The 25,519-nt window shown below is 40.8% G+C and overlaps 1 protein-coding gene across 9 annotated transcripts in view; it reads left to right on the top strand.

Annotated features, from left to right (window-relative positions):
* The first annotated feature begins 5,444 nt into the window (after positions 1 to 5,444).
* The window catches only part of amph (amphiphysin), a 42,371-nt gene continuing 22,296 nt past the window's right edge, over positions 5,445 to 25,519 (top strand). For 7 of the 9 annotated variants that reach the window (XM_029116225.2, XM_029116229.2, XM_034291443.1 and 4 more), the window contains exons 1-8: positions 5,446 to 5,562; positions 5,770 to 5,883; positions 13,553 to 13,633; positions 18,376 to 18,430; positions 20,174 to 20,268; positions 22,204 to 22,299; positions 22,941 to 23,048; positions 24,767 to 24,852. In XM_029116225.2, coding sequence (XP_028972058.1) covers positions 5,815 to 5,883; positions 13,553 to 13,633; positions 18,376 to 18,430; positions 20,174 to 20,268; positions 22,204 to 22,299; positions 22,941 to 23,048; positions 24,767 to 24,852 — 590 coding nt within the window. In that variant the 5' untranslated portion in view covers positions 5,446 to 5,562; positions 5,770 to 5,814. Of the gene's footprint in view, positions 5,563 to 5,769; positions 5,884 to 13,552; positions 13,634 to 18,375; positions 18,431 to 20,173; positions 20,269 to 22,203; positions 22,300 to 22,940; positions 23,049 to 24,766; positions 24,853 to 25,519 lie in introns of all 9 variants that reach the window. The other 2 variants (XM_034291442.1, XM_029116226.2) reach the window with 1 other exon arrangement.

Genomic DNA, 25,519 nt, shown 5'->3' on the forward strand with positions numbered 1-25,519 from the left:
GAATGGGTATAATTAATTCTTAAGATAGTAAATTGTGATCAAAGGCAGATTTTATGTTGTTTGTAAGCAAATATAAGAAGTGATTAATACAAAACATTTTTAAGAACAATCTTCAAACATGCAATGTACAGACTGGTTTATTAACTATAAGTGAAAGGAAAACATGGGATGTTCATATTTTAGTTTTCTCTGGAAAGGTAATTTGCATTGGTTGTTTGGAATTGGATTTTTTAAAGGAATGTTCCACCTAGTCTAAGACAAAAAAAATAAATAGCTCAATGCAGAACTCCACTGAGCTTGATTCCTTTAGCTTGATTTTGTTAGATTTAGAGTGGACTTATTCTGCCTGTGAAACTGCCCCATAGTGTTTAACAAAACTAAAATTCACTATCTTTAAAATGCATAATACACATTACAATGCACTACAATTTGGTATTTTATTTTGAAAGACCAATCAGCCTTCTTGCTGCCAACATAATATGCTGCTGCTAGCAGAACGGTAATACTATGAAAAGGAGGGATTTGGGGAATTGAAGTTTTAAGCACACCGTCGACCTTTTAATAATTGGATAGTGTCTTGAAATGACTACATTGAGCTTTTTCCTTGCATGGACTCTAGAATTAAGCAACGCTTTAAATGTTAGTTCCAATGTTTGTAGAAATAAGGTACTACAAAAAAAAGTTTTTTTTGAGAACATGTAGTCTGTATTTCATTCCTCCACAAAAGTGCTTTTTGCATTCTTATTTTTAGCATTTTCTTCTGGTACATTTATGGTAAACTTTAACCCTCTTTAGGTGTCCTCTTGAATCATATTAACCCTGTTGCTTCCCATTCTCCATTTGGTCTCTGGGACAGTAGTAGCAGTTCCCTGTGTTCGCTATTGTGTTTTACATTGTGTTTTTTTAAGTATCATATGAATATTATAGTTTAGATTAGGACTTGTTTTAATTATTGTAATGTATTCTGTTTTAATTATTGTCATGTATTTTATTTATTTACTGCATGGTCACTGCGTCTGCACACAGTGCAGAAATTCTAATGAAGTGGGGTTGGGCAGGAGAAGAGTGTGGTGGGGTTGGACATGAAAGGGGAAGCTCCTCCCAGTGTTGAGCCGCTCGGGGGCCAGGGAGGCAGTATGACAGCTGATGGGGGGAGTCGGGGTTGGCTGCCCAGATCCGTAACGTTGCTGTATTTGGGTGGGTGACTTCTCTTCCTGGTGCTGAAAGCCCACAATGTTCCACAAGTATTACAGTGCTTCAAGCATTACAAGTTAGTGAATTATTCTACTGAAAGTCAATCAATTACTATCCCAGAGAATAATTTTTAACTAGCTTTGAAGTTGACGACATCATCCAACTTCCCAAGAATAACCAGAAATAATGGTTGAGTAAAGACTATATTAATGTACTGTGACTTATCTCTGCCAGTTCATACCGTCCTTTGAGTCTTCCTAATAGTTAAGTGTTCGAATACTCAACCCCCATATGATTTGAACTTAAAAAGAGCCTAATAATTAAAATAACGTTTTGGAAAGACTATAGATTAAGAAAAAACAGTAATACCTTTAACTGCTCACTAGAGGGAAACAAAGTACTATTTCTGTCGATCAACTACAATGGATATAAAAAGTCTACACACACTGGTTAAAATGCCAGGCTATTGTGATGTAAAAGATAAATCATGTCAGAACTTTTTCAACCTTTAATGTGACCTATAACATGAAAAATTCAATTGAAAGACAAACTGAAATCTTTGAGGGGGACAAATAAATAACTCACAATAACCTGGTTGCATAAGTGTGCACACCCTTAAACCAATACTTTTTTGAAGCACCTTTTGATTTTATTTTTGGGTAGGAGTCTATTAGCATGGCACATCTTGACGTGGAAATATTTGCCCACTCTTCTTTGCAAAAGCGCTCCAAATCTGTGTCAGATTGTGAGGACATCTCCTGTGCACAGCCCTCTTCAGATCACCCCACAGATGTTCAATTGGATTCAGGTCTGGGCTCTGGCTGGGCCATTCCAAAACATTCTTCTTCTTCTGGTGAAGCCATGCTTTTGTGGATTTGGATGTGTGCTTTGGGTCGTTGTCATGCTGAAATGTGAAATTCCTCTTCATCTTCAGCTTTCTAACGGACGCCTGAAGGTTTTGTGCCAAAATTGCCTAGTATTTGGAACTGTTCATAATAATAATAATAACCCTGACTAAGGCCCCGGTTCCAGCTGAAGTAAAACAGCCCCAAAGCATGATGCTACCACCACCATGCTTCACTGCGGGTATGGTGTTCTTTGATGATGTGCAGTGTTGTTTTTGTGCCAAACATACCTTTTGGAATTATTGCCAAAAAGTTCAACCTTGGTTTAATCAGACCATAACACATTTTCTCATGTGCTTTTGGGGGACTTGATGTTTGTTTTTGCAAACTTCAGCCGGGCTTGGATATTTTTCTTTGTAAGAAAAGACTTCCGTCTTGCCACCCTACCCCATAGCCCATTCATAAGAATATGGGAGATTGTTGTCACATGTAGCACACAGCAAGTACTTGCCAGAAATTCCTGCAGTTCCTTTAATGTGGCTGTAGGCCTCTTGGAAGCCTCCATGACCAGTTTTCTTCTCATCTTTTCATAATTTTGGAGGGATTTCCAGTTCTTGGTAATGTCTCTGTTGTGCCATATTTTCTCCACTTGATGATGATTCTCTTCACTGCGTTCCATGGTATATCTAACGCTTTGGAAATCATTTTGTACCCTTCTCCTGACTGATATCTTTCAACAATGAGATCCCTCTGATGCTTTGGAAGCTCTCTGCGGACGATTTGCAAGTGCCACACTCCGCCAGGTAACACAAGGCTACACTGAACCCATGTGGGTGCTGTAGGGGTTCCCACTCCTCCATCATCACATTTAACATCCAGACATTCAAAGGATATTCCAGAGACTCACAGCTCTTTCTTAGGATGGAGCAATTAATATGAAGAGTTCCCCTGAGCTCTGCACCCATCAAGGCTCGCAGGGCTGCCGCGACCCTTCGGAGTTCACAACAGTACGTGATCCACAATGTGTCTGCATGCTTGCATCCACTGAGAAGCTGCTAGTTTTGTAAAATTGCTCAAACAGGTTTGTTTTATTTGTTTTGTTTGACAGGTACTGACTTGATTTTGAATACCAGAAAAAATAGGCTGCATAAATAATGCCACTGGCACAATGTCAAGCTGTTAAGATTTAAGGATTTTTCCAAACTGACTTCAACGTCACAAAAACATGTCTCCTAAACTTTTTCATTGTAAATGAAACTGGTATATTTCAGCACTTATATCAGTCATTCTGCACAATGTCTTGATTTTGACAGTAAATGTCTTTCTCTTTTCAGTAATTGCCTCCCAGTGCTATGGTAGAGCTGGGATGAGTCAATCATACTTATTTTAACTGCTTGACATATTCCACCTTTCTTATTTAAAATGTAATTCACAAACTTTATACCTTTGTTACACGTATTTTAAACAAAGGTAGGTTTTTCTTAATACACTGGAGTTCAGCCATATCCTTTCCTGTTTATTTTTCTTCCCCCTCTGGAGGATCAAACTGGAATTGTAGCCAACTCTGTATTGCTTTATTTTGGAATGAGGATACTTCAAACAAGTTTCCATTTTCAAATCACTGAAAAAATTGGTTTTGTTGTGGACAACTGTAAAAAATAAAATGTCTGCACATCTACTGTGCATTACTTAGTAGCTTAGAACAAACGGTGGTGTCCTTCATAGATCTAATGAACACACTTCGTAGAAAGTTGAGTAAGCATGAATTTGCTTGTGAAATTATTACAGGAAAAATCTTATTTTTTCATCAACGCCTTCATCAACTTCCCTGGTGAGATATATATATTTATGACACAAATGCATCATTGATAGCATTAGTAATTAGTACATTAAGTATGTGAGCTTTGGTGAAATCCTCCTTTAAAGATGATTGTGTTCAGGTGTTTCAGCCTCACCCATTGCTCACAGGTGCATAAGATCCAGCACATAGCCATGACATCTCCATAGACAAACATGGGCAGTACACCGGCTAATACTGAAGAGCTCAGTGACTTTAAACATGGCTCTGTCATAGAATGCCAGCTTTGCCTCAAGTCAGTTTGTGAAATTTCTGCGCTACTCGATCTGCCCCGGTCAACAGTAAGTGCTGTAGTTGTGAAGTGGAGGCATCTAGGAGCACCAGCCCAGCCACGAAGTGGTAGACCACGCAAACTCACAGAGCGGGGCTGCCAGGTACTGAAGCACGTGGCGTGTATAAATCACTCACCACAGTGTTACAAACTGCACCTGGAAGCAACATCAGCACAAGAACTGTGTGTCTGGAGCTTCACATAATGGGTTTCTGTGGCTGAGCAGCTGTACGCAAGCCTCACATCATCATGCGCAATGCCAAGCGTCAGCTGGAGTGGTGTAATGCATGGCGCCTCTGGACTCTGGAGCAGTGTCCTCTGGTGTGATGAATCACCCTTCAGTATCTGGCAGTCTGATGGAGGAATCTGGGTGTTGGATGCAAGGAAAACGCTGGCTACCGTAATGCATAGTGCCTACTGTAATGTTTGATAGAGGAGGGATAATGATCTGGGGCTGTGTTTCAGAGTTTGGGCTAGGCCCCTTAGTTCAAGTGAAGGGTAATTTTAATGCTACAGGATAAAAAATACATTTTGTTCCAGCATGACTGTGTCCCTGTGCACAAAGTGGGGTCCATAAAGACATGCTTCGCAAGGTTGGTGTGGAGGAACTCAAGTGGCCTGCACAGAGCCCAGACCTCAATTCCACTGAACACCTTTGGGATGAATTGGTCATACTCTTGGTCATATAGTGGATACATGTGAAAATATGGCAATACCTCTACTTGGTCTATCCCAGGGCACAATTGAGCTACCATGGACCAAAACTAATACAATTTGTGCATAATCTATAAGTAGAATCGATTCACTTTGTAATCAAATTCCAAGTTTGAAAGCGAGTGGTTTTGATGACATGGGGCACGTAATGGGGCACATGACACAGTCCAACATTTTCGGGGACCCACAAAGAGAATGCATCTTAATAGGGAAAATAAATAAATGTTTAAAATAAAGGTTGGTTAACATGTAGAGTGACATAAACATACAAATGTAATACCAACTTGTTCTAATAATTAGTCTACAGTCTGATTTAGATTACACTACTGCTTTATCCACCCCCTTCTGTATCCTTTTTATGGAAATCATGATACTGATTATACATTTACAATTGCATTCAAATGTATCTATTGCAGCCTGATATTGTCAGACAGGCCATACGGATTTCAAAAGCACAGAAGGCGAATGTAGACCTTAATGTTTAATCACATACGCATTAAGGCTTAGCACTCATTAATGTACTATATACCGTTTTTTCTTACAGAAGACTATCCACATTGGCGCATGTCCACGACTGGCTTTGACGCAACTCAGAAGTGTCTTCGCTGTGCACAAGCGACAAGCCTACTGTGGGGGCAGGGCTGGAGGGAGTCCTATCTCTGTAGGCTCGATATGATAAGGTAACCTGACTCCAGCAAGACATCGTGTTGATATTATGTCATGTACAATACAACTAGCCTACCTATAATCGTATTATACACATCTGAATATACAGTAAAACATCTGACGTAGTAAACTGAAACGTCTGATCGCGAGCAATTTGTACTGTGGCTTTAAGAATTCATCCTCCCCCTCCTTCCTAGTCCGTCATAAATTCTCTGTCCTAGGTGCTGAACTGAAGCGACGCTTATCCCGTTTCAGTACCAGCAGCCATGGCCGAAATAAAGACGGGTATTTTCGCAAAAAACGTCCAGAAACGGCTTAGTAGGGCGCAGGAAAAGGTAAGGCGATTACAATTCAATGAACGTCTAGTGTTGATGGTGATTAGTTGTTCAAGACATTTTTGCTTCGTGCTAAAATGCTTCTGTGCCCCGAGGAGAAGTCCAAAGATGCTCTAAGGTAGCTGGGAGGAGCAGGTGTATGTGTGTAGAACATTGTAATCGGGTAGGCTATTTGTGCACCGATCAGTGAATATGTAGCATTTCATAATTAAACACCGTTACTGATTTTTTGATATACCGTATGCCATAATTTAGTTTTAGACATTTGATTTAGCCAGCAAGCCATCTTTGTGAAAATGTTAATGCCGCGAATGGAATTTTATCCCCTCCTGCCATTTCACAGCAGTGTTTGGAAATGCTCCATGACTGTATACACTTTAACTTACGTGCATCCGTTACTAAAGCGGTTAACTCCGAACTATACAATTCACAGTCTTTAACATGGAGAAAGAGGCCAACTCCGCTGCTTTAGATACATCCTATAACGAATGTAGTCACTTCATCGAAATGCGATGGCTAAGCTGAAATTTCGATCTGTTCGTCTTACTATATTTCAGTGCGTTGTGTGGGTTGCTTCATTTACATTTCGCGTATATCCTAATTAATTAATAACCTTAACTCACGTTTTATGTCAAAATAACGCCTTTTCTGCAAGGTCAGAAGAAGGGGAGATGGGGGATGCCCTCCTAACTGCAGCACCGACGCTGTAACGGGGGTGTTCTTCCTACTTTGGCTGTGGCGTAGCGTGCACGCACGGGTATACAGTAGTAGAGAAAATACGTCAGACAAATAACCAGATATTGGGGAAAAGTGAAATAGATATGGCTGTTTTTCTACGTTGGCTCTAGGTTACCTATTACGGTATTGACTGACTGGAACTGGAATTGGTGAAATGTGATGTTTGCATGTTTAATAAATAAGGAATTTCAGGTCAGGTTGAAAATTTAAAAGATACCAGAGGAGTGATAAAAATCAAGGAGCTGTGATCTGGTAAACAAAAATATTACCCATTTCTGGTTCAGACATGCACACCCAGAGACACAGAGAGACTCAGACTCACTCACAAACACACACACATACACACACACACACACACACGTGTGTTGCTGCTACTCTAAGAGGATTGTATTTCTTTTAATATCCCCTTGTGCCAAACCGATCTACAGTAGATTGGGTGCTGCTCTTCTGATGGCATACTCAATTTGATATACACAGTTCATTGAAACGTCTTGGCCCTGTCTATTTGTTATGTCTACCAAAACCAAAATTGCTGTTTTACTGGCTTTCCCCTCAAGGACATCTCCTTCTCCGAACTGTAATACATGCAAAAATGTGCTAATTGGACTTCTAGATCAGTGCTGCAATAGCCGGAGCAGGGGGGCTTTTCCCAGGGTAATTCATCATGGAACGCAGTAGACACATTTACTTATGAGGTACATGTTTTCTTGAGGTACAGCCACTATTTGACATTCACAGCATTTTTAAAATGGGGCGACATTATGAAGAGTTATGAAAGACCAACTTCAAAGAGCTGCCGACGCATGGTTCTGAGATCATCTCGTTCCAGTGCAGCGTTTTAAGTGTAGATGAGGGAGAGGTGTAGGCCTCATGAGAACAATGGCTTGCGTGAACTACACCTACACTTTCACGTGCACAAACTACACTTGCTGTTTCACGTGCACAAACTACACCTACAGGTCTCTTTCCTATTTTATTTTGTATTTTGTGTCTATGCTTATCTAGAGGGGAATTAAATTGCAGGCCTTCCTTTTGAATTCCCTTGTCTTCAATGACACTTTGGATGCACTATTGGATACACTTTTTTCCACGAGTCTTGCTCATATTTTTTAACTTGCTTTACCTACTATTGAATTGTTTCCGCCACTATTCAATAGTACTTCATAATGGTACTTTGCAGAGCAAAGTAAAAGTGCATTTACTGTTTTTCTTGATGCAATTTTGGCATATTAACCACATACTTGGTTCACTGGTCTGTCTGTCACTGTGCATTAACAGAAAGGATCTGGTCATTTCAGAAGGGTTTTAAAAAGAACAAACACAACCCCCCCCCCCCCCCCACACACACACACACCCACACGCCCACACACACCCACACACCCACACACACACACACACACACACACACACACAGACAAATGTGTCAAAGAACATCTGTTGAGGACAATACTGACATCATGGATCAGACCATAATTTACTACAAATGGGACCAATTACCAAGCTAATTGTAGCCGCTGTCCAAATTGAGTTTATCCAGGACTTGTTTGCACTGACGTATTTATCTAGCCAGGGTCCCAAATGACACCCTAAATCTAACCGTCAGGTTGGAAAGAAAAAAAACACTTTCACTGGAGGGATTTGCTTATTAGGAGTGTGAGTACATTCACAGTATCAAGAGAATCCATTATCCTCTAACCAGCCCATGTAGCCATTTTGATTTTAACACAATATAATGAGATGGAGACACGTCAGTGGCTGTTGAGCTGGTTGTGGATTTTGCTCATACAGAGGTCTAGGTTTAATTTGGTCACCGAAAGTGACACATGGAGTAGAAGGGGATCCACGTACATTATACCTGTCTGAAAGGGAGGCTTTGACAGCAGTCAAAAGGTCTTGACTGATGACATGGCGTCTACGCTCAGTAAACACATAACAAGAATCGGAGCAGTTTTATGCTTGGCAGTGCGAAGACCCTGCCATCGGATTGGCACAACACCACATCAACATGCCTGTCGCAGAGAACTGCTCAAAGGATGGGAGCCTAGGTGACATTGGAGAGAGCTAACTGAATGTGTGCTTACTTTTAAGCACACGCTGTACTTTACAATATACCACACCAGCATTTATCTAATGAAACTTTGACCTACTGTACCAGCACCCACACCCACTGCCACTGGACACCATCACAAACGTATGCTGTAAGGCAAGCCCAGTTTACCATGTCCCTGTGCACAGGATACATTAGTCCACCTTTTCAGACAGTCTAGGTTTTCAAAAACCTTCATTTTCACACAGATTTCTGAAAACGTTGCAGGGATACGCGTCCTTAGATATCTCTGCTGTAAATAATGCTGTATTTCCCTTAATGAGACAGATGAAAGACTAAATCTTAGGGGATCTTATACTGATCCAAGGTCTGTACCCAACAGTAAAAGACAACAAGTTGTTTGATATGGTAGGGTAGGTATTAAGTATATCCCGGCTCTGATATGAGATCATAGAACAGGATGGATCACTCGGTGAATCAGTAGGTTAACAGATAATGTTCAGCACAGCTTCAAATGTCCCAATTATATATATGTACACAGAATATATTTTCCTAGCTTACAATAAGGATGTCCTTTTTTTTTTAGGGATCCTCTGTGTGTTTTCAGTGGCTCCAGTTCCTCTTGTTGACACACTCAGTGTTTGTGTTGTGCTGGTTGTGTATCCAGTCAGGGTCTTTATTACTGGCCTTATAGCGGAACAGCTGAGTAGGTATGGCTGGATTATGATTAATGTGTGACTTGTAACATTCAACCACGTAGATAAAAAAAACACATCAGTAAGCATATATATAGTCCCCTCATCAACACCCACTCCAGCCAGACTTGATTTGCAATGAGGAGACAGAAGGACGCTGGCTGTGCCTGACCTGTTAAGACTACCTTGGTGATAATGTGTGCTAGCCGCAGCGTGCAGTGTTGAAATCCTGCACTAAAACATCATCCATTATTCATCTTTAGAAAAAGGGATATGTGTAGCTTTCTTGGCTAAGGAACATACCACATTGAATTATTTTCACATTGTCAAAAAGCTCAATTAACTCCACACAAATATTTGACTTATGCCATGAAAGCTAGCAAAACAGGTGGCATGTTATGACTAACATGGTAGCCTGTGTTGACATTAGCTCTCCATTTAGCTAGCGTTGATCTGGTTAGCGTTTCTGTAATGTCTAGGTTTTGGTTACTGAACTGTGCTGTGAGACGTGGGCCTGGCCTAGACTATGGGTTAATATTTGATAGGTTAGCCGTCTAGCTGAGTTGTTTGGGTTTTGGGTCCATGGTGAAAACAGTACTTGGGTACTAATACAGGTCCACCACACAGTAATAGAGTTTGCGTGCTGGTGTGGCCCAACGCCACCTCAGCTGGATGAAAGCCTCCATTGATGATTTAACTCTGGACACATTAATGTTTCTTCTTAGGTTCTTGCTGCATTTGAAGATGTTTTGAAAGGGCACAACCTAGCTTTGTGATTGCTGGTTCTGATTTGATTATGATGGTTTGTGGATTGGGCTACGGCCCTATATAAGGAACAGACACATGCTACCCACTGGTGGACATGTGGTGATGTATGGAATGGCCCAGGGAAGCTTATGTGACCTTGTTCATATGTGTTCAATTAGCCTAGAACTGTTGATATGAGTTACATTGTAACCCCAAGGCAGATCTAATTACTCCAGTGTGTCCTGTAGAGAACGGCCAAACAAGGGATAATATTATAGACAGTTTGTCAGGTAAATTTAATTGTACGCAGTGGTTTGCATACAATACCTGGCAGAGATATTTTAAAAACCTTATTATAAACCAAGTAGTTTGATTCCTGAATGCTGATTGGCTGATAGCCCTGCTAATATCAGACCATATACCACAGGTATGACTTCACATCACCTTTTGCTGTTCTAACTGCATTTGTACCAGTTCATAATAGCAATTTGGCTTCTCAGGTGTTTCTGAAATATATAAACCCATATGCCACACCTTCATTTTTACTTAAATGAGACCCAAAGGAGTTTAAGGTGCAACATTTCAGGTAGAACTTTTGTTTCTATTTGCAAGCGTACCCCTTGCTAATCAGGAAACTTGGTGTATTGTGATTGATGATTGAGAGATCGGGACCTCATACAGAGGAGGGTGGGGGTGTTCCCCACTATCAGGGTTTCAGTGAACCCCTGTTGTGGCCTCCTCTGTGTGTCAGATAGTCTAGTTAGAGGCTGTCCTCTCATCTCAGTCAAGCTTAGTGTCAGGCTCTGTTTGAATGCCTTACCAACACAGTTCATACCTATGATCAATTATCACTGACACTGAATGCTATGGTCTGTGGTAAATTCTCAGGACAAGGAATGTTAAGTAAAAACAAAATGCTGATTTCTACTGGTTTTGAATATTTAGTTTATATTATCTATTAAATACATAGATGGGTGTGGCTGGCTGTAAGGTTGTTCAGTTAACTTTCAAATGATGTTAGATGTTAGTTAGCCAGAACATTACCTATATTAAGTAGTCAAATATGGTTAATAGAACAAAAAGCATCCTATAGGAAGTATGCATATATTAAGGTCTTTAAAGCATGTTTGACATGTACTCCGAAAATAAAGATGAACATGGCAGAGTGGTGTGGACGAAAGGCATATGCAGGCATGAGTGTTTTTGTATGCGTGTGTATGTATGTGGGATAAGTGAGAGTGTGTGAACGTGAGATGTTGTATAATGCTATTGGCATAGAAGCAGTTAAAGCTGGTCATCTACAGTGTCAGCGTTTGCCAGATTTGCCTCTAGCCATTCTATGTACCTCCTAAATAAACAGATGAATGTTGAGCCTGCATTGCAGATCCTAGTCAAGTCTTAGTGCCTACATAGGTAGGGTACATATCAGCCAATCACATCATTTGTTTCAGCAATATGACGCCCGACTGCACAGTTGATAACGCGGTGAGTGGCCGCTGGTAGATGTTAATCAACACCTGGCACATTTGTTCGGGCAGAAACTAGACGGAAGCGTTCATCAGAGGCTTGTTGAGGAGGGTGCAATGTTTGAAGAGCATTAAAATAATTTTTGACAGTGTTGCCTGTCAAGGTTGGTGTCATATCCAATGTGGTTGAATTCATATTATTATAAAAATAATTAAACATTTCGAGTTATTATTTCAATTTCAGCTTCCTGAATTGATCGAAATGGCTGTGACTCTTAAATTATATCTCCGGATACCCTTTGGACAACAAATCGAACAACACATTGTCAGTCTTTATCACCGCAACACTCCCACGTTGCCATTCTGTTGTTTTACCACCCAAGTTGTTAATGCTTACTTGTTGAGTTCATGACATTCACTTACTTAACATTCAGGCTACCATTGACCAAGCCTGGGATCCAATCAAAGTATTTACGGCTGGGGAAAAAAGCTGACGCAACTCAGTGATTTTACTCAGACAGTGTATTGTACGTACAGTACTTCAGAATGTACCGACTGTGTTTCAACTGGACCAGGGAAGAGATCTAGGATCATCTATCCCTCCTCCAAAAACAGACGCCACTCGATCCGTTACTGAGGGAAATCTCCAGAATGTTGCCCGCTAAGAGGATTGCCGTCCTTCTTCGTCCTTTCGTGTAGTGCCAGATGGCTACTCAGTTCAGATCAGCCCAATTTCTTTCAGCCTTTTCTATCTTTTAACCAGGGACCAGTTCGTACTGATCTCAGTTCAGATCAGCCCAATTGCTTTCAGCCTTTTCTATCTTTTAACCAGGGACCGGTTTGTACTGATTTCAGTTCAGATCAGCCTAATTGTATTCAGCCTTTTCTACCTTTAACCAGGGACCGGCTCGTACTGATCTAGGAGCAGATGGACGTTTCTGGGCTACCTGAACCTGTCCAAACAATGCGTTTTTTTGTTTGTTTTGTTATGCTAATGATCACAATCCATCTTGGTTCCTCAAAGGAGCCTCGTTTAGAGTAGACAATGGTTTCTCAAAGAGTGCGTGGTGTTTGAGCAGTGGGTCGATGTGTTGAGGGTTCTGAGCGGTCTGTTCAGGCAGCTGGTACACAGTTGAGATATACATCATTACCATCTAAGCCCAGAACAAAAGCTGGCAGTACTAATGAAGCCCTATTTGGATTGATGTTGGGACCCCAGGAGGAGTGTTTCAGCTGTTTAATAAGGATCACCATACAATACAAAAATACCAATGGTATGTTTTCATGGTATGAATATACCTCATACACATTCTGTAAATCATTTTTAATTTCTGAGTCCTGTTAAATCTTATTTTTAGATTGTGTTTAATAAAAGATGCACAACGCAATATTTATTACACAAATTATCATGATGTGACAGTACATGAAACAGATAAGGACAAGATCTCACGTTAAGGACAGGAACTCACATTAAGGACAGGAACTCACGTTAAGGACAGGAACTCATGTTAAGGACAAGAACTCATGTTAAGGACAGGAACTCACGTTAAGGACAGGAACTCACGTTAAGGGCAGGAACTCACGTTAAGGACAGGAACACACATCAGAGGCATTGCTAAGATCACAACCCCCCCCCCAGGACAGAATATACAGGGTGCTGAATGTACATTCTAGAATAACATTTCGAAGCACATACTCGTATAATATACGCAGAAATTATCATAATGTGCGATCAAAATTAAAGATCCATAGATCAGGGTCTATTTTCTTATGTATTTTTTGGGGTAAATTTGAGATTAAGTACAGGAACTCAAGTTTCCATTCTTTAAATGAAGACATCCTCTGATTGGTTGAAGGTGATACAATAGCAAAACATGTCAGCATGTTGGGACAACTTCAGCCAGCAGCAGAAGTTGCTAATTAAGTAGCTAATAATCCCACGATGTCTGACCCATCTTGTGTCAATTTGTTTCCAGGTACTGCAGAAGTTGGGAAAGGCAGATGAGACGAAAGATGACCACTTTGATCAAGCCGTCCAGAACTTCAAGAGACAGGAGGTAAGGACGGCCAAGGATTTGTTCTGTCATACTATATTCCACAACTGATTAACAACCCAGAGGCATGAGTAATAGTATGAGTCTCCAGAAATAGTCAATATTCGGTGTCCTTCTCTTAGACTCCTGAAATGGGCCCAATCCTCTATGCTTGGCATATAAATGGACTGATAAAAAGATGAACCTTGGTGAAGTGAACACTTCTGTAGAACCCATTACTTTATACAGCATATGTCCTCTGAATCTCCTTTAAGGCCTTGCAGCAAACATTAGGTCCTGTCCATGGAATGAACTGGAAATGCTACAAGCAACTGTCCAATGCTACAGAAACAGGAGACTCATCCATTATGGCCTATTCTGGCTAGAACAAAGCTAATGTACTATGTTGTTAAATACATTGTCCAGCAGAATGTGGGTTTGAGGGTTAGTAATCCCATGCAGTGGCCTTGACCTGTGGTGCTCAAGCAACTCCTTGTGGTAGTTGGGCACCTGTGAGACAAATAGAGATAGGAGTCCAGAGAGTGTGTTCCCTCCTGCATGTAAAGATTCCGGTTCAGACTTCCTGGTTGAGAGAGCGGTGTGATCAGAACCAGAGCCGCTTTGAACGTGCCTCGGAAGACCCATCTCGACACAGTCGCAGTTGCTGCAATGATTCAGGTTCCAAAATCATTTTTGGGAGCAAAATGTTAATAATGAAGATATGTTTTTTTAATACATGATGACCCAGTTAGTCGGATCAAGGTAGTGTACTAGCATAAGAGTTGTTGTTTTGATGACAAAACCCGTGTGTAGCAACTGAGTACATTTAAACGGTGGTTTGGAGAAGACTGACATTATCAATACATTATGATGACATGTTAATTACAACACAGCAGTAAACATAAGCCCACACAAATGATGGACAAAATGATTTACTGTGGTCAACAATAATTATAACAACAAAGAAAATATGACAAAATATGACTATATTTGGTCTTTATCTAACAAAATGATCTTTTAAATTAAAAACAAATGTACTTACTACAGTTGTGAAATGTGGTTGTCTAGTTTAAGCTGAATGCACTGAGTAAAAGCATGTAATATAAAATATAAATGCAAAAGCAAATTATTGGATTATGGCTGAAGACCTGTTGTGTGAACTTAAAAAGGACTCCTAAAGGAAATATTCACTCATGTCACACCAGCTGCCAATTATCCAAAGCTTCTCTGATTGAAAAAGGTTAATTCCTGCCTTATGAGAGAAAATGTATATGATATCTAGGCAGTTTCACTGGGATAAAACCTTTTTTCTCAAATTTGTGGTGTTCTCTCTCTAGGTTTCTACCCACTCTCCCCTCTCCCCCTCTCCATCCCCCTTTCTATGTCATTCTCTTGTTTACTTCTCTTTCCTTCTAATTGCTTCATGCCAGAGCATTCCTTAGAGAGGCTCACAGACACTCACACACAAACGCGCGCACACACTATGTGAATGAAAGGTTGTTTGAGGCATGGAATGCACAGAGCCGGACTGAGTGCTGAAATCTTTTTCCGTACTTTTAAAGTGGATTTCATCCAACCTCACGGGGGCCCCCAAATTCAGAAGACATCCCAGATTTCCCGTTCCACTGGGGTATAAATGTTAGGTGACACACATGCCAAACTCCCTTAATCATCTTTTAACATGGGAAAAAGTCAGAGAACTTCCCAAATGTTTTCTCTAATTCTTCCCATTATGATGAATGAACACTACACACAAGGTAGCCAATCAATGTTGGCTCCTGTGATCCAAACTAAGAAATGTGTGGTGTGATGGAACAGCCGTGCCTGGTAACACCAGGTCAGATGGACCAGGTCAGATGGCCTTTGCACACACAAACATTGGTCAGGTCGGCAACATTGAAAGGGTAAGCCTACTCTTTTGGACTCTTTCATCTTTTCTTTTGTTTCTTTTATGTTGAGCTCATTTATTGATGAGTAGTAACATTAAGGTGATATTTTCTCTACTGTCTATAGTATGTTTTTAACAATGTTGATCAAAATTATATATATGTTGGCAATATATTTAAAAGGGAAGTTATTACTATTGTTATCTGGTTGTAATTATTGCTATCAATAATTTGAATGCTTGTTACTATATCCTGTTAATTGTATTGTTTATTGAAACTTTGGGTTTGCTGGTGTGACAGAGTGTTAACCAATACGAGTGCTGTTTTCAGGAAGGATACTGAACTACAGTCCTGATTATGGTCATAGTGCAGACATGTTAGCATTGGTTTGTGTGACACAGGGCCTCAGGCTGGCCTCTGCCTTAGTCCCCTTAATAACTCAGTCAGTCTGTGACTTCCGCATACTGTTTCCTGTCTGTCAGTCACAAGAAGAGGGAGAATGAAATAGCGGCCAGTTTTGTAGTGCCACTGCCCGTGCTGCTTCGTTTCACCCCTTTGGTCCTTTCTCATCCATCCTCTTTAGTCCCTCCTCCCCACTGTGACAAATTGAAGAGCTTTGTTGAATTCTGATGCAATACCTGCGCCTACTACTCATGACACAGGCAGATCTGAGCAATACTGTAGATCAAAATGGCAGCAGTACAGTTTAGTGTACAGTTTAGGGTGTGAGTGGTCCTGTGCAGGGGGGTGCCTACGTATGCAGTGGGTGTGCGTCTGTTTGTGTGTGTCTGTTTGTATGTGTCTGTTTGTGTGTGTCTCTTCGTGTGGCTCTCTTCATGTGGGTCTCTTCGTGTGTCTGGTCATGCGTGTCTGTTCGTGTGTGTCTCTGTGTGTGTCTGTGTGTGTCTGTGTGGGTCTGTTTGTGTACGTCTGTGTGTGCGTGTATGAAAGTGAAGCGGCAGCAGTCTTGGTGTGGATGTAGCCTGGTATGGATGTACCCTGCAGTACCCAGGTGTGGATGTAGCATGGTGTGGATGTACCCTGCAGTAGGCTGGTGTGGCTGTACCCTGGTGTGGATGTACCCTGCAGTAGGCTGGTGTGAATGTGTCCTGGTGGGGATGTACCCTACAGTAGCCTGGTGTGGATGTAGCCTGGTGTGGATGTACCCTGGTGTGGATGTACACTGCAGTACCCTGGCGTGGATGTACCCTGGCGTGGATGTACCCTGGTGTGGATGTACCCTGGTGTGGATGTACCCTGCAGTAGCCTGGTGTGGATGTACCCTGGTGTGGATGTACCCTGGTGTGGATGTACCCTGGTGTGGATTTACCCTACAGTAGCCTGGCATGGATGTACCCTGGCGTGGATGTACCCTGGTGTGGATGTACCCTGGCGTGGATGTACCCTGGCGTGGATGTACCCTGGTGTGGATGTACCCTGGTGTGGATGTAGCCTGGTGTGGATGTACCCTGGTGTGGATGTACCCTGGTGTGGATGTACCCTGGCGTGGATGTACCCTGGTGTGGATGTAGCCTGGTGAATGTAGTCTGCTCTGCAAACACATCACACAGACAGACTGTGCTGACTCATACTGCCCGGGACTACAGCAGGCGATGCCACCCCCGCCAAGTCCGCTGTTGCTATAAGCAGGGGGAAGTTGTTCCCAGACACTGATCTAGGGTCACTTTAGCATTTCCCTGACTGATTTAGGGATGCCGATTCTAGATGTACCTAGAGGAATCATCCCGGCGGAGCGGTGAGTCATCCGGAAGGCTGGAAGTACAGTGGCTGGTACCACCACATCTGCTGCTTCTAACGCTTCGCTGGCCAGATTTAGCTAATCATAGTCTAGGAACATGGACCACCTCATGCCAACCAGGCAGCGCTCCAAACCCCAACAATTGTGTTAGACTGTGAATGCCATGCAGATCAAGTCAGGGAAAGCTGTGATGAGTGTAATATTGTGATGAATGGCAAAGCAAGGAAGGCTGAAGTTTGGAACAAGGAAATGTATGTTTAATACCACTGTCTCTGAAACAACTGATGTAAAATTCTCAAGCTCCATCGATGGACCCTAAACACAATAACACTTGATGCCAAGCAAATCTAGAAAAGTCTGAAAGAGAAAAAACACAGAACAGAACCACAGAACACTGTTGTCATCACAAAATAGCACTCACTCCTGAAACATTACGTTTATTATAAATTGTCCCTGGTCATGAAAGTATGTGTTACTGCTCGGTTTTGACAGAATTATATAACCATTTATCCCAAATCAATCCCAATAAATCTCTTTAAAGTTGACACAGAGCTAAAGAAATAAAGGGCAGATTGATTTTAAGCCTATTGAAATAAGAATTACGCTGAATAAGCTTATTTTCTGTCTTTGTTACCAGTCTAGAAAATAATAAATAAATGAAATAGTGGTACAGCAAGTACATTCTGAAGTGATGTGTGGTGTTGTAGCTCACGGTACCATAAGTTGAAATACACAACTTGTGTGATGCATGAAAAGGTTGGGGTACAGATCGCTTTGGTTGCCGTTCTTCCAGTAAAGTTTGATTCTTTTTTGTTGGTTCTTCAGAAGTATTCAGAAGTTTCCGAAACTTCCAAACTGCTCACAAAGTCCTAAAAGTGAAGTGATGCCGGTCACATCGTCGGGCGATACATTTTCCGTTTGGAATGATTGTGTGTGTGTGTGTGTGGGTCTGTCTGTATGTGTTTGTATATGTGGGAGTCTCTCTGCATGTCTGTGCCTCACAGTGTGTGTGTGTCAGTCTGTGTCTCTGTCTGTCTGGGTCCGTGCCTGTGCCTCTGACTGTCTGTCTGTGTTATTGTGTGTATGACACCTGTGCATTCCTCTGTTATTTTTCTCTACAGACAGAGGGCTCCCGGCTTCAGAGGGAGATGAAGGCATACCTGGCAGCAGTGAAAGGTGAGGCACACACGCACACACTTTCACACGTACACACATACACACACACACATGCACGCACACATGCACACACACTTGGCAGTTGTACAAGATAAGCCCCAGTAGAGCAAATGCTTACGCAACACAGACATATTTACACTGACATATGCCTGTACACACACATACACACAAACCTTTGAACAGAATGGTCCAAAACTATCTTGAAAATTAAAGGGTAAAAGGAAAGATATACAGGGGGTGGACAAAATAACGGTAACACCTGACATATTAATACCTAGGGGCTAATGAGTAAGGCCTCCCTACTCATGTTCCTTGGCCGTTAAATGAGCTTGCAGAGTAACCACTGGAACCAATGACTGCCAAGAGACGGCTGCCAATACTGTTGTGGATTCCCCACTACGTTTAACAGCTGGAAATACAGTGAGAAAATGAATAATCAGATCATATTACTCTTTTCCAGTGATCAGAGGTCTCTGGCCTTTGTGCTTCTTACACCAAGTTATGAGTCTTCGTGCGTTGGCTTTGGATACAAGTGTTTTGAGAATGACTGCTCTGCCATAATTTCCAGCTTTGTGAAGCTGACGACACATTTTTTGTTGGGACTGGGTCACTGAGGTGCTGATGCAATTCTGTGGCAATTTGGGTCTGTGCTTATGGGGCACTGAGCAACCATCCTGTTTAGTTATGCCTGTTGGTTTACTTCGACTTGCAACATCTGGTCCTCTTTGTCTCTGTTCTGCATGTGCTGTTATGACTTTTGAGACTGCTCTCCTAGGCGAATTGAATCATTTCGCAGTTTTTGTGATCGCTGCACCTGTGCAATTTGTCAGCGACTATTAGGCCTCTTTGGAGCTCTGTTAGTTCACTCATTTTGACTTGAAAACAACTTAATGTGACGTCTGTAGCTGCGTTTGTAATTGTGATTTTGTTGCTTACTAAAGTAACAGTCCTTTTCCATGTGGTGTATCCGGTATTTTGTACACCCTCTGCATATATATATATATATATATAAAATATATACAGCTCTGGAAAAGATTAAGAGACCACTGCACCTTTTTCTTTCCTTTCCAAAAAAGTCGAAAAGGAAGGTTTTGTGTGGGGGACAGAAGGGTTAAAATCAAGAGACCACTGCAAATTGGAAGCTTCTGTTCCTCACTCTTTTTTGGGAAGGAAAGAAAAAGGTGCAGTGGTTTCTGAATTTTTTACAGAGTTGTACATATACATATATATATACCCTACACCCTACATTATTATACAATTATACAAATACTGCTATTTTGCTATATTATAAAATCTTAAACATTTGCTTAGAAAAGGAAGTATAACAGCTATTACAGTGTAAATGATAAGAACTAAACAGAGTTATTATGACAGGTAATGATTCATTGTAATTTTTGCCTGTTAATCTTGAGAAGCTGCTAATTAAATGTTAATCAAAAGCAAAAGGACATCATCTGCATAAAAAAAATAAAAGGGGGAAACTAATTGATTTATGATATTTATTTGCATTAATACCCCCCCCCCCATATAACTATATTATAGATATAAAATGTTTTTTCATTGTTACCATACTTTTGCTCTTTCATTTTGAACCTGAAGTTCAGCGATGTTGGGTGGTTAAAATCTAGTCCTGAATTCAAGACAATATTGAAAGTACACATACATTCAGGACTTGATCTGTGACTGGGAGCCATGTCCATTGGGATTGCATTGAATCCTGACCATGTTGATCGTGTCCTCTAGCAATGCAACAGGCATCCATAAACCTGACAGAGTCCCTACATGAAGTCTATGAGCCGGACTGGCACGGGAAGGATGATGTCTTGAGCATTGGAAAGGTGAGCATCTAAAGTCTACCTCTTTTTCCTTTTACATTATCGTATTAGATTCCCTTTGCACATTTGGAATACAACATTTGTTTGGCTGTGATAACCCAGTTCAAACCAGATCCAAATAGTGTTTATTTCGTCTCAATTTCTGTATGGACAGTTTGATTGACTTTCGAGTATAAAAGCTAATGAGTGTTCGCTCTTTTTACATTGTTTGGATGACAGGTTAAGCCCTAGCTAGTTTAAAACATTTTAAAACAGGCTTCATTGGAAGTGTTGCATCAGTTTGTTGGCTTAATTGCCTGCAATACGCACAGTATGTGATGTTTCATAACACATACTCTACATAGAGCATGCTTACAGCATACATCCAAAATACATAGAGCATACATATAGCATACATACAGCATACATCCAACATGCATACTGCAGACATTTTTCTAAAATTGCTTTTCTGACGGATGAAGATATGAAGCAGCCTCTCATTAAATTTGTATCCCAGGTTGTTTGTTTGAGTTTGTTTAAAAACTAATGCTGGATTTGGATTGCTTTCTCAGTTTGATTGAACTTCAGATTCACGTCCTCGTTGTTGAAAATAACAATCAGTTTCCCTGTAATACGAGAAGGACGAGTGTTCACGGAATTTGTGGCTTTCATCTGAAATATGGTCTGAAAGGTGTTGTAACAGGACTTCTCAAGAAGATGGACAACTGAATGTTTTGGTCTTCTGCCCCGTCTGCTGGGTGTGGCAGTGAACTAAATGTGGACTATAAAAAGGACTGTGTGTGTGGATGTGTGTTTGTGTGTGGACTATAAAAAGGACTGTGTGTGTGGATGTGTGTTTGTGTGTGGACTATAAAAAGGACTGTGTGTGTGGATGTGTTTTTGTGTGTGGACTATAAAAAAGACTGTGTGTGTGGATGTGTGTTTGTGTGTGGACTATAAAAAGGACTGTGTGTGTGGATGTGTGTTTGTGTGTGGACTATAAAAAGGACTGTGTGTGTGGATGTGTTTTTGTGTGTGGACTATAAAAAAGACTGTGTGTGTGGATGTGTGTTTGTGTGTGTATAAATACGACCAATCCGTTCAGGATTAATACAACACCAACATTTTCTATTTTTACGTGCCCCCTTTTTGCGTGTGTATATTTTTAAAGACACTTTTACTAAACTCATTCACACCTGTCGCAGGAAGAACCTAATGCATTTAGAATCTGTACATTCCCTGTGTAATATTTAATTCCCTCCTGAGTCCTCACAACCTTCTGTGACACAATTATTTCTCTGTCACAGGGATAAAATTACCCTCTGGTATAGAAGGATTTTTGTGCCAAAAGAGAGGAATCTATTAGCACTAATAACACCCAATACAGCGGCATTGCAAACAGTCATGACCCATCCATACCACCCGTGTTTTTTTAGTGCCAGATGAGGGCCCGGAACGCTGAGGAGTTAAGTTTCACACACCTCTATGTGACACATGTCCATACAGAAGTGAGTGAAATGCATTACAGAGCTTTTGCATAATGCATCTACTGCCTTCAAGAAACCTTTCACTCAAAAATGGAAGATTCAGATATATTTTCACACCTCATAGGTAGAACCTGACTACCTAGTTTAGAGGCAGCTGTATGCTGCCATCCAAAATGAATGGAAAATAAAAATGGAAAATGTTCTTGTTTTCCTGGCTGTATTCATCCTTTTATTTTCTATGCATTGTTCCATTCCATCCATTGGAAACATAAAAGCTGAATCTATGCAATTGATTTTGTGGGATGTGGTTTAATCTTGACGTGAAACTAAAACTTTGATTCAGAAGTGTCCCTGTAAAATGTCTGTTTGAAGGTAGGTACACATGGGGGTATTACATCCTATGAAACTAATCTACCACCTGTTCTAATCCTTTTCTCGCTTACTGAAATGGTGGTCTGTGTCTCTCTCTTAGAACTGTGATGCCTTATGGGAGGACTTCCATCAGAAGCTTGTGGATTCATCGCTCAGTACCCTGGACACGTACCTCCAGCAGTTCCCAGACCTAAAGGTACTGTACACGGCACAAACCCAACAGCTTAGCCTTGGCTCTGTTGCCACAGCAACTAATAGCAATCCTTGGCTCTATTGCCACAGAAGCTAACTGCCCTCCTTGTGTGTCAAAAGCTGACTTGATAATCACTAGTTTGGGTAACAAGAGGGATCAGTACACAGTTGACTCTGGCCCTCTACCAACTCAGTGACATGGATAAATGATGCAACACAAGCTACAGCCCCCCCCCCCCCCCCCCCCCCCCCCCCGTTTTTTACATTTACCTAAATATATCGTTCATAGTTATCATTAAATTACCAATTTGGTAAGACGTACGACTGGGGTAGTGCCCTTGTAAAATTATTCCTTAATCTCCCACTGACAAGCCACACTGTGCATAATATACTCACAAATCTCCAAACCCTTTTCCCTGTGGCTTAGTGTGGCTCCATAATGGCCCCATAATCCCCTCTGCTTTTGACCAGGAAGTAGTGCACTGTTTAGAGAGTAGGGTGTCACTGCATCTCCTTCTCATTTAGGTCAAGTCACTTTAAGCTTGGAAATGTTGCTCAGTCGGAGAGGACTTTGTACAATAATATTTTTGTATTAAGGGGCCTGTGTGGTGATTCCCTAACTAAACATACCTTATTCACTGTCAGATCCGTGTGGCGAAGAGGAGCCGGAAGCTAATTGACTATGACAGCGCTCGGCACCATCTGGAGACCATCCAGGCAGTAGCAAACAGGAGCGATCGGAAGGTCACCAAGGTAACACCTAGTCTCAGATTCTGACAATAAAACACCATGCCATTCCTTATGCCATGAATAATGGCAAAACACATATTTTACTACAATCCCGGTTCCCAAAAAGTTGTGATGCTGCATAAAATGTTAATAAAGCACATGATGGGCAAATCTTTTAATCCCTGTATTTAATTGAAGTAGTTCAAAGTCAACATATCAAATGTTGAACCAAAGAAATATTATTGGTTTTAGAAAAATCCATGCCCTTGTTTTCCACTGTGTTGCATCTCCTCTTCTTCTATCAATACTCTGCAAGCGTTTGGTAAGTGAGGAGACCAATTTCGTATTTTTCAAAGTGAGATGTTTTCCCATTCTTGCTTGATATAGGATTTTTGCTGCTCAACAGTTCGGGATCTCCTTTGTTGTATTTTCCATTTCATAATGCGCCAAATGTTTTCAATGGGTGACAGGTCTGGACTGCAGGCAGGAAAGTTTAGCACCCAGACTTTTTAACAACTGAGCCATGCTGTTGTAATGCCTGCAGAATGTGCTTTGGCATTGTATTGCTGAAATAAGCAAGGCTTTCTCTGAAAAAGTCTGGATGGCATTGTCTGGATGGCAGCATATGTAGCTCCAAAACCTGTATAATTTGTTCAGCATTAATGGTGCCTTCACTGATGTGCAAGTCACCCATGCCATGTGCACTGATGCACCCCCATACCATCACGGATGCTGAATTTTGATCTGTGTGCTGATAAGAAGTTGGATGGTCCCTCTCAACATTAACCTGGAAGACACAGCATCCATGATTCCCCCCCAAATATTATAATTTAGATTTGTCAGACCACAGGACAATTTTCCATTTCGCCTCAGTCAATCTTAAAGGAGCTTGTGCCCTGCGAACATGACTTTCTGAATCTTGTTTATATCTGTATTCTTCTTTGAATGGTAGAATTTTAACTTTGTGGATACAGCAACATACTGTGTTCACAGACAGTGCTTTTCAGAAGTGTTCCTGAGCCCATGCATTGATATCCACTACAGAATTTCTCAGGATCCTCTAAATCTTTTAATTATATTATATACCGTAGATGATGAGATTCCCAATCTCTTTGCAATTTTATGTTGAGAAATGTTCTTAAATTGTGGCACTATTTGCCCACGCAGTCTTTCACAGAGTGGTGAACCCCTACCCATCTTTACTTCTGAAAGTATTATATTTTTGTATGTTACTGACCTGTTGCCAATTAACCTAATTAGTTGTGAGATGTTCCATCTTACACATCTTTTCCAGTCTTTTGTTGCCCTTATCCCAGTTTTTTTTAAACGTTTTGCTGGCATCAAATTCAATATTATATGTTGTCTTTGTACTATTTTCTTTTGAATTTAGGGTTTATAGGATTTGCACAACTTTGCATTCTGTTTTTATTTCCATTTTACACAGCATCCCAACTTTTTTGTATGAAAAGATGTCACACTAGTTTTGTGTTTAGGGTTAACCAATAGAGTTTAGTAATATCCTGTTCTCCAACCATTCACTGCTATTGAAAAGTTGGTGGTAAATACATACTGCACTGTGTTTGATGTTAGGCTACAGCATGTCAGACTTGTGAATTTCTTATGACAGCATTGTGACAGAAAGGACACAACAACTAAAGATATTTTAAAAATGTTCCTCTAGACTACCCTAATACAAGCCTGCTCTGTTTTTCAAAATTATGAATATGGATTTCTCTCATCAGGCAGAGGAAGAATTGAAAAAAGCCCAGAAAGTATTTGATGAGCTCAATGTTGGTCTACAAGATGAGCTACCAACACTTTGGGACAGGTAATACGAAATATCAAGAATAAACAAACAGTATGGTATTTACCCTGTAGAATAACATCTTTGAAAGATTGTGGGTGCTTTAAATAGAATATTATGAGGTATACTCCCATTGCAGATAGTTGCTTCCTGTTTTCAGGTACAAGAAGCATGTGCATGAGGCATTCATTGTGTTCTGCTTGGATTTCATTATTGACTTGTTAATTCTCCAGTGGTGCATATTGGTATTGCTAGGTTCTTTGATGCAGAAGAATCCAGCATATTTGTTTACCCCAAATAGGACCCTGTTCTGTATAAAGGTGCACCAGATTCAGACCCATACGGGCCCTGATCTAATGTGTTGCATTAAACCAAAATTTGGTACACAGACAAATACGTTTTTATTTAGATCATACACGACTCACAGTCAAGAAGGTTCATTGCTGTTTGAGTTGATAACCATTCGATGCAATGCTATAATTTGTCATCAATCTAGATATCGTTCGAAGTAAATGTGTAGTGTGTGTATAGGATTCATCAGTCATACATGGATCTGCCTATACCATGGGGTTATGTCCAGAAAACATTGTAATTATTGTCAAGGTATTTGGTTGTTTTTGTTGAACATATCCTTAAAGGACTGCATAGTATTGGGATAAAATTTCACTGTATACCTGAATAATCATTTATA

The sequence above is a fragment of the Esox lucius genome, chromosome 3 (genome assembly GCF_011004845.1).
Source record: "Esox lucius isolate fEsoLuc1 chromosome 3, fEsoLuc1.pri, whole genome shotgun sequence".
NCBI classification, from domain to species: Eukaryota; Metazoa; Chordata; class Actinopteri; order Esociformes; family Esocidae; genus Esox; species Esox lucius.